The 16,655-nt window shown below is 36.9% G+C and overlaps 1 protein-coding gene across 2 annotated transcripts in view; it reads left to right on the top strand.

Annotated features, from left to right (window-relative positions):
* LOC129001714 (RNA-binding protein 25-like) overlaps positions 1–16,655 on the top strand; it is a 52,268-nt gene that overhangs the window by 9,006 nt on the left and 26,607 nt on the right. For both annotated transcript variants that reach the window (XM_054429110.1, XM_054429111.1), the window contains exons 2-3: positions 11,883–11,941; positions 13,341–13,438. In XM_054429110.1, the coding sequence (XP_054285085.1) occupies positions 11,883–11,941; positions 13,341–13,438 (157 nt within the window). The remainder of the gene's footprint in view (positions 1–11,882; positions 11,942–13,340; positions 13,439–16,655) is intronic.

Raw genomic sequence — 16,655 nt, 5'->3', positions numbered from 1 at the left:
AAAATCGGCAAAAAGTAGTGCGCGCGCTACAAAAAATCTATTGCTGGCCACTTTGCGGCAAAATACGTCCGCGATGCATATTACCGATGATGCCAACAGATAGAGGACACTTTAACGGACACGACAGTATCAACATTATGTACCTGGGGAGTAGTATAAGGGGGGTAAAATCGGCAAAAAGTAGTGCGCGCGCTACAAAAAATCTATTGCTGGCTGTATTGCGGCAAAATACGTCCGCGATGCATATTACCGATTATGCCAACAGATAACTTAGAGGACACTTTAACGGACACGACAGTATCAACATTATGTATCTGGGGAGTAGTATAAGGGGGGTAAAATCGGCAAAAAGTAGTGCGCGCGCTACAAAAAATCTATTGCTGGCCGTATTGCGGCAAAATAGGTCCGCGATGCATATTACCGATGATGCCAACAGATAGAGGACACTTTAACGGACACGACAGTATCAACATTATGTACCTGGGGAGTAGTATAAGGGGGGTAAAATCGGCAAAAAGTAGTGCGCGCGCTACAAAAAATCTATTGCTGGCCGTATTGCGGCAAAATACGTCCGCGATGCATATTGCCGATTATGCCAACTGATAGAGGACACTTTAACTTATGTATCTGGGGAGTAGTATAAGGGGGGTAAAATCGGCAAAAAGTAGTGCGCGCGCTACAAAAAATCTATTGCTGGCCGTATTGCGGCAAAATACGTCCGCGATGCATATTACCGATTATGCCAACAGATAGAGGACACTTTAACGGACACGACAGTATCAACATTATGTACCTGGGGAGTAGGATAAGGGGGGTAAAATCGGCAAAAAGTAGTGCGCGCGCTACAAAAAATCTATTGCTGGCCACTTTGCGGCAAAATACGTCCGCGATGCATATTACCGATGATGCCAACAGATAGAGGACACTTTAACGGACACGACAGTATCAACATTATGTACCTGGGGAGTAGTATAAGGGGGGTAAAATCGGCAAAAAGTAGTGCGCGCGCTACAAAAAATCTATTGCTGGCCGTATTGCAGCAAAATACGTCCGCGATGCATATTACCGATGATGCCAACAGATAGAGGACACTTTAACGGACACGACAGTATCAACATTATGTATCTGGGGAGTAGTATAAGGGGGGTAAAATCGGCAAAAAGTAGTGCGCGCGCTACAAAAAATCTATTGCTGGCCACTTTGCGGCAAAATACGTCCGCGATGCATATTACCGATGATGCCAACAGATAGAGGACACTTTAACGGACACGACAGTATCAACGTTATGTACCTGGGGAGTAGTATAAGGGGGGTAAAATCGGCAAAAAGTAGTGCGCGCGCTACAAAAAATCTATTGCTGGCCGTATTGCAGCAAAATACGTCCGCGATGCATATTACCGATGATGCCAACAGATAGAGGACACTTTAACGGACACGACAGTATCAACATTATGTACCTGGGGAGTAGTATAAGGGGGGTAAAATCGGCAAAAAGTAGTGTGCGCGCTACAAAAAATCTATTGCTGGCCGTATTGCGGCAAAATACGTCCGCGATGCATATTACCGATTATGCCAACAGATAGAGGACACGACAGTATCAACATTATGTATCTGGGGAGTAGTATAAGGGGGGTAAAATCGGCAAAAAGTAGTGCGCGCGCTACAAAAAATCTATTGCTGGCCGTATTGCGGCAAAATATACGTCCGCAATGCATATTACCGATTATGCCAACAGATAGAGGACACTTTAACGGACACGACAGTATCAACATTATGTACCTGGGGAGTAGGATAAGGGGGGTAAAATCGGCAAAAAGTAGTGCGCACGCTACAAAAAATCTATTGCTGGCCACTTTGCGGCAAAATACGTCCGCGATGCGTATTACCGATGATGCCAACAGATCTACACTACTTTTTGCCGATTTTACCCCCCTTATACTACTCCCCAGGTACATAATGTTGATACTGTCGTGTCCGTTAAAGTGTCCTCTATCTGTTGGCATAATCGGTAATATGCATCGCGGACGTATTTTGCCGTAATACGGCCAGCAATAGATTTTTTGTAGCGCGCGCACTACTTTTTGCCGATTTTACCCCCCTTATACTACTCCCCAGGTACATAATATTGATACTGTCGTGTCCGTTAAAGTGTCCTCTATCTGTTGGCATAATCGGTAATATGCATCGCGGACGTATTTTGCCGTAATACGGCCAGCAATAGATTTTTGGTGGTGCGCGCACTACTTATTGCTCATTTTACCCCCCTTAACCTACTCCCTAGGTACATAATGTTGATACTGTCGTGTCCGTTAAAGTGTCCTCTATCTGTTGGCATAATCGGTAATATGCATCGCGGACGTATTTTGCCGCAAAGCGGCCAGCAATAGATTTTTTCGGGCGCGCGCACTACTTATGGCTGGAGTTATTGCCAGGTTCACACCAATGATATTGATGTAAATTATCAGCCAGATTCCTAGCTATGGTTAGGCTATGCATTCTTAGCTAAACGCTAATTATGTACTGAAATCTGTTTTTTGCCCATAACTTATTTATTTGCAAATCTACTTCCTTATATTATTATATATTTGTAATCCTCTTAAAATTTAGAACAAAGTGGCTATTTTCAAATTGTCAAATATATATACTGTTTTGTTCTAAGTATTCTTATATTAATTTTTAATTTTAATGCACTCTAATAATATGTAACTGATTTCACCACAATCTCCATTTAAATACCATTTCAAATAGTTAAATGTTTTCCTCATAGAGTGCATCAGTATCTTCAAACCCCAATGGTTTCAAGACTAGCTCTCTGATTGGTCACTGATATGTATCACATGACCAACTCCTTCCTTCAGTAGAGTAGTGGCACACTCTTGGGCAAGTCCTGTTGCTATGAGGACTTAACATGCCTTTTCTCCTACATTTTCAAATACCATAAACCTCTATACCAACATAAATATTTACCGCTGGCTTATAGCTTATTATAAAGACAATTGAAGTGTTTTTTAACATCATATAGTGAGAAAAAGTGAACTTATCAACATTATAGCATTTCAGGATTCATCAAAGGGGGCCCCCAGTCTACGCATCAGTTTAATAACAAAAGGTTAGTGTATCCAATTCAAAATTACTATAATACAGTCCACATTGCTTTCTAATTAACATAAATTCCCCACATTTTTGGTACTTCGAGCCGGACGGATAAACTCAGTGCGTTGGAAATATTTAAAGAATTGTTAAGATTTAATTTCATTGTGAAATACATTTTTTATTTCATTACAAACACATTTTTATAATTTGTGAACATTTATTAAATAAGCCAGTGTTGTTTTATTGATTTTTTAAAATCATAGGACATTGTAGGCTACTATATATTTTCAAAATCAAACATATTTAAGTTTGATGATTTTTCATATTTCATTTCCAAACATGCACAAAAGTGAAAGTCTAGTTTCATGTACAATTTAAATATTCATGATTATATATCAGCCATTTCATGAGCCTTATCTCTAGCAGACATACCCCCCTTCCCCTCTCAGCATTCTGTTTGCATTCCAGGATATTCATTGTGTAGCCAGAAATAAATATCCTTCCTTTCCTTGTTCTGATTATCTACAAATGTTATTGATCCTCATCTATCACGAAAACAGCTGATTGCTTTGTACAGTAATATTGTTGATTGATCATTATTGTATTAATTGATACTTCTGGAACTTCTGGAAAGTAAATTAAAATGTAAATAATTTAGTGTGATTTTATATTGCAAATACTTTGCAAAATAAGTTATTGACATTTCTAGTGAAGAAATAACTTTAATTTATAAATTCCAAGGTGGAGTTTATACAGACTTTTTGAGTTTTATTGTGTGTTTGACTATTCTATTCCAAAATGAGATTTTTATCTTTTGTCAAGCAAAGTCAACTTATTGAACAAAGACTTAGTAGTATCGACAAGCAAGTTACAACATTAAGTACTGTTCAAGCCCTTGAATCTTTAAATGATCAACAAATAAATAGAATAAAGTTACTTTCAACTGCAGCTTCTCAAAAACATGCAGAATTTGAAAAAATTGTTAATAAGTTGTTCTCTACAACTCCCCTACCTGAAGACATCGTAGATGAAAAGGTAACCGAACTTCAAGATAAAATATCTGACCTGTACATAAATATTAGTAGCTTATGTAGCACATTAATACCTACACCTGCAGTATCTGAGCAATTGAATCAGTCCACCGCTAGTTCAACAGCACAAGCTGTGGCTGTACCTCCGACAATAAAATTGCCTTCATTGGATTTAGGTAAATTCTCTGGTCAACCAGACCAGTGGATGTCGTTTCATAGCATATTTGAAAATGCAGTTCATACTAATGAGTCACTCAGTAACATAGAAAAATTTACATATTTGCTATCCTGTCTTTCAGATGAGCCATTGAGTTTGGTGAAATCTTTGCCTCTTAACGCTGCGAACTATGCTATAGCATGGCAATCTCTGATAGATAGATACCACAATACAAGGTTGCTAATCACTCTTCATACTAACAATATCTTAGATTTGCCTCAACTTACTAGGCCTACTGTCAAACAATTGCGGAAATTTCTCTCAGTTTACAATGAAAACTACCAGGCCTTAAAAACTCTTGGTCATGATATTGCTAATGAAAGTTTGCTTTTGACAACGCATATTTTGCGTAAATTTGATTCTGCTCTCCGCACTAAGTTTGAACACTCACGTAATGACTCAAAAAAGGTCCCTACTATCAATGAATTAATTCATTTCTTGGAAAATAAATGTACACAAGAGGAGGCTGCGGAGTTAGCTTCTGTTTCGAACAAAACATTTTCACCAAATGAAAATAAGAGCAACCACCCAATCAAATCTAATTTTGCGAATAAGGCTAAAACTAATAGGGCTAATGTTGTATTGTTGTCGTCTAACGACAAAGATCGAATGCTTAAATGTATTTATTGCTCCGCTACTACTCACATAGTATTCAAATGTCCTAAATTTGGGGGCATTAATACTAAAGACAGGTTTGACTTCATTAAGAGTAAGGACTTATGTGTAAACTGTTTTGGTATGCACAAACCTAAAATGTGTAAATCTAAACAGACTTGTCTTACTTGCTCAAAACGACATCATACTCTCCTGCATTTTGACCAGGCTCAAACAACATTGAATGAAGCAAACACTGATCCCTGTACAAGTAATGTTAAGTCCCCTGATCATGTCAATCAATCGAATACTCTTATGGGTTTGGCTCGTACTCAGAATAATACTGTATTGCTTGCAACCGCTTTAGTGAAAGTTTCTACTCACAAAGGAAACGGTCTCGTTTTGCGTGCTGTTTTGGATAGCGCCTCACAAACCACACTTATTTCAGAAAGTTGTGCAAATATATTAAATGTAAAACGCTCTGCTGTTGGCGTCCCTGATATCAAAGGAATTTCTGTGGCTAACATAAAGCCACAGGTTTCACACATCTGAATATCTCTTCCCTCAGTGGGTCAAATTTGGCCACTTCTCATCCTGTTCTTATTCTTGATCAGATTACAAGTAACCTGCCTCGAGTTCAACTCTCACCCTTCATCAAAGCTCAACTGAAAAAATACATGCTAGCCGATCCAACCTTTGACTTGCCAGGTCCCATTGATTTATTGATAGGAGCGGATCTATTCCCTCAAACTTTACTTGAGCCGCCTGTAAGTATGGGAGAAAATTTACCCTTCATTATGAGAACAATTTTTGGCTTTGTTGTGCTTGGTGCCGCACCTATTGCTCCCTCCAATCAACCGCTTCAATTTAGTGGAATATCCACTCTTCTCTCAACTAACGACTTAGATCTTCATGCTACTCTTCAACGATTCTGGTCAATTGAAGAACCGCCTCAAACTTTGAAAATTTCGCCAACTGATGCAGAGTGTGAAAAACATTTCCTAAACTCACACTCACGTGACAATACCGGTAGATATATCTGTCGTTTACCGTTTAAGGAATCCCCTCAGAAATTGGGTCTTTCAGCACCTGTAGCTAAACGTATGTTTAACTCACTTGAAAATAAATTTGCTGCTCAACCAGACTTCAAGATGAAATATGTTGAATTCATGCAAGATTATGAGACTTCTGGTCATATGGAAATTTGTGAATCAATTCCGCCCTCAGACGAACCTCACTTCTTCCTACCTCATCATGGTGTTTTTAAAGGAGACAAGCTAAGAGTGGTTTTTAACAGTTCGGTCCCAACTTCTACTGGAATCTCGCTTAACAGCTTACAACACCAAGGCCCAAAACTGCATAACGATCCCACTGATATAATTTTTCGCTTTCGACAACATAAATATGTCTTCACATGTGACATAAAACAAATGTTTAGGCAGATATTAATTCATGAAGATGATAGAAAATTTCAATTGATTTACTGGAGAAAAGAGCCCTCTCATCCGATCAAAGTGTATCAGTTAACCACGGTTACATACGGCATGAGTTCAAGTCCATATTTAGCCAATCGTGTTATCCAACAGCTAATGGCCGATGAAGGTGATAACCATCCGCTAGCAGCCAAAGCTCTGCAAGATCAAATCTATGTTGATGACGCTTTGTTAGGTTGTGACACTTTAAATGAAGCCCTTGACTTACAGCAAGATGTTATCGATTTACTACTCAAAGGAGGATTTCAGCTACGAAAATGGTCTTCTAATAATGAAAAACTTCTTGAAAATGTTCCGCTGGATCATCGTGAAACTCCCCTCATGCTTCGAAGCACTGATCAACCTTGTCACAGTGTCCTTGGCTTAAAATGGATACCACAAACAGACAAATTTTCTTATGCTATACCCAAACCCTTAGGAGTACATACAAAGAGAGCACTTCTTTCTTTTATTGCTCAGATTTATGACCCCATGGGGCTAATTTGTCCGCTGGTTTTTTGGGCAAAGGCATTAATGCAGCACATTTGGTGTTTAGGGTTAGAATGGGATACTCAGCTTCCTGAGACACTTTCTGAGAAATGGTCTCAATTTATCAGTGAGCTCTCAGAAATTGACAATCTAAAAATACCTCGCTACCTTCCCATGGTAAACGCCAGTAATATACAATTACACGGCTTTTCAGACGCTAGTGAATCAGGCTATGCTTCATGTGTCTTTTTAAGGTTAGAAGATTCTGATCACAATGTTTCAACTCATTTGTTGATTGCAAAATCAAAGGTAGCTCCGCTTAAACGCACTACAATACCTAGGCTTGAACTATGCGGCGCTCATTTACTTGCCAAGTTGCTTCACTATTGCATCAATAAGTTTGATAAACAGTACCATATTACAGCTATCAATGCGTGGTCAGATTCTATGATTGCTCTGTCATGGATCCACACCCCATCTTACAAGCTAAAACTATTTGTAGCAAATAGAGTAGCTCAGATACAAGAGCTTACTCCTTCATGCATATGGAGACACGTTTCCTCAGCAGAGAACCCTGCTGATTGCGCCTCTCGTGGCCTAACACCATCCGCTTTAATGAATCATGAGCTCTGGTGGTCAGGACCTAAGTGGCTTAAATGGGACTCAATTACATGGCCACAAACTAAACTTTCCCCAGATCCTGAAGAATCTCTTAATGAACTGAAATCAGAGACATTCAACCTCATAACATCAACCGATGACTCTAAACTACATTTTTTAAGTAAATATTCCTCATGGTCTAAACTTGTAAACGTTATGGCTTATGTTCTTCGTTTTATTAAATGTCTAAAGCTAAAGGCAAAAATAACCACTCATTTAACCAAACAGGAATTTGAAAGTGCAACAAATCGCATATGTTGGTGTGTGCAAAAGGAATGCTTTGCAAATGAGATCAAATCGCTTCAAGCTAAGAAAACATGTTCTACCCAAATACAACGGCTTGCACCTTTCTTAGATGAAGAAGGAATCATACGAGTTGGTGGAAGACTGAAAAATTCACCACTTAAGTACAGTGCAAAACATCCCATTTTGCTTCCCAAGAACCATTTTGTAGTCCACCTGCTGATTGATTTCTTTCATAAAATATATCTACATGCAGGACCACAACTCCTTCAAGCAATGTTAATGCAAAACTACTGGATATTGTCTCAGAGAAGTGTTATACGCTCCAGAATATTTAAATGTATTCGATGTTTCAAAGCTAAGCCTAAAATGACAGCACCTTTAATGGGCGACTTACCTGCTGGACGTGTTACGGCTACTCGTTGTTTCAATGTTTCCGCTATGGATTATGCTGGACCTTTTACAGTAAAGGTTCACATCTTACGTCAACTGCAGCCAATTAAAGTCTATCTCTGTTTATTTATATGCTTTGCCACAAAGGCTGTACATTTGGAGATGGTCACAGATCTTTCAGCAGATGCATTCATTGCTTCCTTAACTAGGTTTACTGCCAGACGAGGCACTATATCAGATTTATATTCAGATTGTGCCACCAATTTCATTGGAACAGCCTCAACGCTTAAAAAATGCTTCCAAGACCTAATGATAAAACCTGAAACACAACGGTTTGCCCAGAACAACAAAATAACTTTCCATTTCATACCACCTCGAGCTCCACACCAAGGAGGCTTGTGGGAGCGGGCAATAAAAAGTGCCAAATACCACTTGAAGAGAGTCATAGGTACACAAATCCTTACCTATGAAGAGTTTCTAACACTGATTGCTCGTGTTGAGTCAATGTTAAATTCAAGGCCTATTACACCACTCTCTGCAGACCCATCTGACCTTGAAGCATTAACTCCAGGACACTTCCTGACAGGAGGACCTCTGACGTCTCTAATAGAACCTCATCTCACGGATATCTCTGTAAATCGCCTGAAACGGTGGAAACTTGTGCACGCATTTGCTCAACACATATGGAACAGATGGCATAGAGAGTATCTGCAGACCCTCCAAGAACGATCTAAGTGGATTACTCCAGAAGAAAACCTCAAGATCGGAGACTTAGTAATCATTCATGAAGACAATACTCCACCTCTTGCTTGGATGCTTGGTCGAATCATCTCAGCCTCTCCTGGTCAAGATGGCACTGTAAGAGTCGTTCAAATCAAGACATCTACAAAAACCTTAACACGACCTGTAGTTAAGGTTTCCCGCCTTCCTATAAACTAACCTAACATAACTCTGGCTACCAACCCCCTTCCTTATTTTTATTCCTCATATTTCAATCATGCATGGTTCTTGTTTTTCTGTTGAACCGGATCGGTTCAAGGGGGCCGGTATGTCAAATATATATACTGTTTTGTTCTAAGTATTCTTATATTAATTTTTAATTTTAATGCACTCTAATAATATGTAACTGATTTCACCACAATCTCCATTTAAATACCATTTCAAATAGTTAAATGTTTTCCTCATAGAGTGCATCAGTATCTTCAAACCCCAATGGTTTCAAGACTAGCTCTCTGATTGGTCACTGATATGTATCACATGACCAACTCCTTCCTTCAGTAGAGTAGTGGCACACTCTTGGGCAAGTCCTGTTGCTATGAGGACTTAACATGCCTTTTCTCCTACATTTTCAAATACCATAAACCTCTATACCAACATAAATATTTACCGCTGGCTTATAGCTTATTATAAAGACAATTGAAGTGTTTTTTAACATCATATAGTGAGAAAAAGTGAACTTATCAACATTATAGCATTTCAGGATTCATCAAAGGGGGCCCCCAGTCTACGCATCAGTTTAATAACAAAAGGTTAGTGTATCCAATTCAAAATTACTATAATACAGTCCACATTGCTTTCTAATTAACATAAATTCCCCACACAAATATTTATAGGCCTATAATTTATACAATTTCATTGAGCGCAAACTTATTTTTTTTTGAAAATTTTTCAAAATATTTTTTTTTACCTAAAAATTTTTTTTGAAACAAATGTTCCTTATGTTCTATGTATAATATTGAAGCCATGATTTTCCAAACAAAATGGTATATAGAACAGTATAATTAACATTGTTTTCAAGCTTCTCAGATCCGTTTTAATAAAACCTTGCAAATGAGCAAAAAATAGGCAGACATTAAGGCCAAAACAAGGGACACTCGGAGGGATAAAAAAATCCGTCTGTCATTTTCTATGTAAGGTAGCCTAGGCCTAGTGTCAGGCGATTTTCGGGTACAGTTTCTTAACCCTCCGAGTGTCACGCGTCGAGTTTAAGACGCACAACACACTTTGTGTAGGGTCACGCGTCGAGTTTAAGACGCACAAACATCGTTTACGGCGAAGGCTCTATGACTGACTGATTCGGATTGAACTGGATCGAGTTAGGTATCGTTCTTTCCGTAATATTCTAAGCTTTCTCCAGAGGTCTGTCTCTAAGCGCTATTCATTTTAGTTCCGAAAATATTGTAGCAGACAGCTGACGTGCGTGTATTTGTAAACAGCTAGGTTCCCCCGGACCGATGACTGATGTGTTTTATTACGTTTATCATTGTTTTAGTGTTAAAAATCAAAAGTAGTGATATACGTGGTGCATTATAAGAAGATTTAAGTGGTTTTGAAGTGCTGGTTGATGATCCTGAAGAAGTAGGTAGTGATATTGATGTAAATTATCAGCCAGATTCCTAGCTATGGTTAGGCTATGCATTCTTAGCTAAACGCTATGTACTGAAATCCGTTTTTCGCTCATAACTTATTTATTTGATAACTTACCTCGCTATATGATTATATATTTGTAATCCTCATTAAATTTAGAACAAAGTGGCTATTTTCAAATATTTATAGGCCTATAATTTATACAATTTCATTGAGCGCGAACTTATTTTTTTTTTGAAAATTTTCGAAATTATATTTTTTTTTACCTAAAAATTTTTTTTTGAAAAAATGTTCCTTATGTTTTATATATAATATTGAAGCCCATGATTTTCCAAACAAAATGGTATATAGAACATTAGAATTAACATTGTTTTAAGCTTCTCAGATCCTTTTTAATAAAACCTTGCAAAGGGGCCAAAAATAGGTGGACATTAAGGCCTAAACTATGGACACTCGGAGGGTTAACTGGGCTACACTAACATTGTTTTAACTAACTTAGGCCTATCAAATTGAAAATAGGCCTTTTGATTAAGTTAATAATCAATATTTTAACCCTCAGAGTGTTAAGCATTGCGTAATCGACGCACAACACACCCGCTGAGGTGTTGTGCGTCGCTTTTGCAACACACAAACATCGTTTATTTAGAAGGCTCTGAGACTGTCTGAATCAGATTGAACTGGATCAAGATTGGTACCTATTGTTGTTTTCGGCAGATTTTAACTTAAGCTTTCTCCTGATGTCTGTTTCTAGACGCTTTTTATTTTAGGGCTGCACTTTACTTGGCGTCCTACCCTCATTCGAATGAAAATATCGATCGATATATCGATTAATCGATTGCTTCATTCGATATATCGTTTGGTTAGTTAGGTAAGGTTAACTTAACCTAACTAACCAAACGATATAGCCTATCGAATGAAAATATCGAATTGAAAAAAACAAACAAATGAGTGTAGGACGTCAAGTAAAGTGCAGCCCATTTTAGTTCCCAAAATATTGTAGCAGACAGCAGACGTGCGTATTTGTAAGATACAACTTGGTTAATCTTGCACCGATGACTGATATGTTTTATTACGATTATCATTGTTTTAGTGTTAAAAATAAAAAGTAGGCTAGTGATAACTTATTTAGGCTACTTGGTGCATTAAGTTATAAGAAGATTTTTTAGGCAGGTAACGACAATGTTCGAAATAGCTTAGGCTAAGTTATTGCCTCACCTTAAACTAAAATTTTGGTAAATAAACTTAGTATAATTTTCGGTGTGCCAACTTAGGCCGCGGTTAAGGGGTTAAAATGAAATCCTTAAGATTTGTTTTTGTTTTCAGATGTCAGGTGATCCAAATCTAATTCCAACAACATATATTCCAACCACGTCCACTGGGAAGTAAGTTGCCCTGACTATAAGTTAACTTAGTTTTGTACTTTTTCTTTAGTCAATCATTCATAGTTTTTAGGCTAGGCTCATAGTTATTTTAACTTAAATATTTTAAGTAGAGGTCCCGGGTTCGATCCCCGCCAAGTCACCAATGGATTTTATCTTATCTAAGTGATAATGCCGCAACCCCTAGGTACTGTATAGCCTGAAGCTATGTGAAAAACAATCCCAGACTCGTGCCTAGCATCCTAACTTAGGACAAAAAAAAAGAAAAATATAGGCTATATATAACTTACCTACATCAGTACCTAATACTGAAGATAATTTGTCCCTATAAAGGAAACTAAGATTTTTCACTAAGTAGTCTAAAGAAAAAATTAAATAGGTAGGCTACCCATTTTCATTATTCAATAGGCCTAACTAGTAATTAGTAGGACTGATTGTTCGTGCAACCCCAATCTAAACTTTTAATTTGGAAAAACCTTTTGTATCCAACTCCATCGTATTTACAAATAATATCCATCTAAAAACTGGGGTCCCATCCATCCAATGGGAATTTTTTTTTTAATCATGTTCTATTAAGGTCGATTCACACACATCAGTTACGGCAAGTCACAGTAAAGTCACTTCAGGCACGACACAGTTAACAAAAATATTCTTTGATGGATTTTCTATTGCGCTATCTACACTCATCCGTTGCAGTCCCGTCAGTCACTCTGCTGGCATCCGTCAGTCAATTTCAGATTTCTTTCCAACGATACTTTTTGATTGTTCGGACGCCTGACGGAACTGTTTGAGGTAAGAAAATAGTGTTATTGTTATTTAAATGGTCGCGTTTGTATTTTGAGTACTGTTTGTAACAATCAACAAGATGGACAATGATAATTTAATAGAATATAGGTTTAAAATTTAAATTTTTTGACTATAAATTACTGTAAATATTAGAGACGGAAGACTGACTGAAACCAACTGACGGACAATTGACTGAGAAATTGCGGATGCAACTGTGACTGGACTGTAACTGGACTGCAACTGGACTGTAACGGAACTGTGACTGGACTGATGTGTGTGAATCGACCTTTAGGCTACTCCACTTTTGATTAGCCTATCTCATCCATTTAAAATTTTCACTATCAAGACATATGATAATAATTATGGTTCTGAAATGTGATTACAAAACAGATAGTTTGTAACAGTACCTTCTACCTACATTTTTTAGCGCTGTTAATAGCTTTTTAGTAGGATTATTTTTGGTTCTGTTGTTTTCAAACCTCAAGCAACAACAAAAATAGAACTAAAGTTAGGTTGCTTCACTTTGATGTATCAAGGGGTCTTTATCACCCCCCCTCCCACGCTCTGATTCTTAGTTGTACTATGATTTTTTAATGTGCTAATATGGTCTTTGCAGTGTTGGATACATGGTGATGTCCTATCCAGGCCGCCCACCCATGGTTCCAGGGATCCCTATGGGCCCTGGCATGGGGATGCCGTACATGCCATTGGGAGGTAGGTTTAACATTTGTTATGTTGTCTAATTAATATCTTGCCATATCTATTCATTCATTAATATATTATGAAGGTTTTTATCTTTTGAAAATTAAATTGCTCTTAATTTTGTTTTTTTCTTCTTATACAGGCCCTTATAGGGGCACATCAAGTGGTATGGATTCTGTTTTGGAAGATCCTATGTAGCCTAAACCCTGAAGTTTTTCAGGGTGTCCAGCCAACCGGAAAAACCGGAAATTGTACATGTGTGAATTGTACGTAGGTTTGTGAGGAACCGGAAAATTTTAATTTTTGATAATTCACCAAAAAACACCTGAAATCACAGATTTTTTTTATTTACATAATTGAAAAGAGAAGAAGAATTGGCTAACTCAGGAACTCGCTAACTCGGTCGTGTGTCGGAACTGGCTAACCGTCTCAGTCAGGAATTGGCTAACTCCGGAACCCGCTAACTCGATTTTGTCTCGCGGCGGAATTCGCTAACTCTGGAAGTCGCTAACCCAGCCGCGCCAACCTTACCCAAGCGTTGCCAACCTTGCACGACGAAATAATCGTACACTGCAGTATTTCAAAATATCAGTGTCAATGAAGATACAGTAAATGTTATTGTTTTTTGTTATCAACTCCACTTTGAACAGATAACTAGCCCAAAGTAGTTAAAAGACAATTAAAAAATCATGAAAAAGTGTTTTTTTTTTTATTGAACTGTACAATGGCCAATTAAATGTTTATGATTTTGATCTTAAACATAAATGCTATCAGTATAAAAAAATTAAAAATATGAAAAATATTGAAAATTCAGTTTAATTGGTAGGCTACTAAATAATTAAACATCTCCTACGAAATTAAGCTAAAATACACGCAAGTTCTCAAACACGGAAAACAAATTTAATCGTAATGTCGTAATCCAAACCATCAATTAATACAGTAATCAACCAATGTAACTTTCATAATTCATAGATTTAAAATTAAATGTTCGCCGTTGAATCTTCCAACTTACGTGTAAAAAATATGACGGTCTAAATTTCATATCAATTATAGAATATAGCTTTGGCCTAAATCTAGGCCTAATAGTTTAAACCAAAGCATTGTAGGTCTACTAGTAAATAGTTTTTAGATTATACACCTATGCACCTCTAGTAAATAATAGGAGAAGATATAATACATAGACTATAATAAAAAAAACGGAACAGGGTTATTTTAATTCACGATTCTTAATCAACGACTTGACAGATTTTCCTGATTTGAGTGTTGGGTTTCCTTTATATTGTTTTTATAATCAAGTGTATACCAAGCCATTGCTCGGTTCCCCGTTCCCCGGTACTGAGCTACTCAATAGACAATAGCTTTGTTTTTAGATAAGATCAGGTAATTTTAGCTATAGCCACCATTCATAAAAATGGTAACAAACAAGAACGCCTGGGTCCATCTAGAACCATAAAAACTCAAAACTTTTAAAAAGTAGGCCTACTGAAAGACGTAAAATTAATATTAATTAAACAAAATTAAGAGGATGACACGGGTTTTACACTACAGTAGGCCTAATAGCCTATGATAACAGAAATTTGCAATTTGTATTTATGCATAGACAAATTTTTAATGCAATCCATGAATACATTAGGCCTAGGTACCACTTTATAATGTATTGATCAATATTTATTTAAATTCAATAGCTCTATTTAAAAATAAATTACCACTACAATGCATTTCTGTAATGACGTTTAACGTGTAAATTTTATCATGATTTATGACTCAATTTTATGATCAAATGTTAGGAGCCCAGTATATAAAATACAAACTTAATAATTTTATTTGCAGAAGTTATCAAAATGGTATTTATTCGAATAAAAGAAACAAATGGTGGACTACGAAAATAGATATTTTATAACATGTATAATATCCTAATTAAATGTACAGTATTATCATTTTGCATCCCAATAAACTACTATTTAAGTAAGAAAACCACATATAAAACATACTCCCTTATATTAGTAGGCCCACATTTCTCATCCTTAAGGATCAGCTGAAGACAGATTTATTGTTGGTTATGTCCGGTGCACTGTCTTTAGAGGTCGTGTTTTGTTTACAATTGTTTCTTGTTTTAAGTCATTCAAAACCTCGTTTAACCAAATAAAACGTTCTAATCACAACTTATAACACGTACCCTATTTATATAACCAAACAGTAAAGAACAAATCATGAAGTTAATCCTATACGAGTAAAGTTTGAATAATTGTCAACTCGATCTGGGAATCGGCAACAAAAACGTTTATATTTACGGAATAACTAAGTTCTGTGTAAAAAATAAGTTCTAGACCAGTGGTATAGCCAGGAAAAATCTATTTTCACCATAATATGAGTACAAACTTTTGAAAATTTAACATGGGCCTTATGAGAAAACGTTCCGCCATTATTGTCATTTTGTTTACATTTTAAGACATAACATGACGTTCTGTACCCACGGGCACCTCAGCTTGCGCATGCGCAGAAGCACTTTCCGAGGTAACTGTTGTACTTCTGATGTGTATTAACTTCTGACATACAATTTTGTCAACTTGAGACAGAGAAAGAGCACGACTTGACTTTGCTCCAGTTCATTAAATCGTTTGATGTATAAGAATTTGTATTACATTATAAAACTTTCCAGAGTAATGAGTTTCTAATCCATTAAAAAACTATTCTTACATTATCCTCAGCTTTATTACTGTTTATTTAATACTTTTGACAATATAAACGAGCGATACAGTATATTTTATTTTTTATTATTTTTAATGCTTTTAATAATAGTTATCATCACTAAATTACTCTTTTCGTTGGTTGTCGAGTCGTGTCGTTGTCAAAAATGTCGTCTGATTCTGACTGATGTCAGATGGTACACTGAATCGGTCACAGGGATAATTATTAATTGTAACCTACGACTAGCTTACCTAACTAAGTTTGAGTGTTGCTATTAGCAGTGTGGGATGATTGCACTGGACCGTTTAGCTATCTATTTCAGAAAAATAAAGTTTAAAAATCAAATCCTAGAGGATCTGTTCTTAAGTTTTGGCCGTTTTGACATGGATGCTTTCAGGACTCAGTTTAGCCTAGCCTGAACAACTGGGTTAGTAGCTTGACTTAGTGGTTCATCCATTTTTAGTTTATTAACACTAATAAATGCCTAATCTAGATTATACGTGCCTAATTCTACTCCGTTTTAAAACTAATATACATAGGC

The sequence above is a fragment of the Macrosteles quadrilineatus genome, unplaced genomic scaffold (genome assembly GCF_028750875.1).
Source record: "Macrosteles quadrilineatus isolate MER2022 unplaced genomic scaffold, UCM_ALF_1.0 Scaffold_8__2_contigs__length_117827958, whole genome shotgun sequence".
In the NCBI taxonomy this organism is placed as follows: Eukaryota; Metazoa; Arthropoda; class Insecta; order Hemiptera; family Cicadellidae; genus Macrosteles; species Macrosteles quadrilineatus.
The sequence above is the reverse complement of the archived record's forward strand: the minus strand, read 5'-3'. Positions and strand labels throughout refer to the sequence as shown.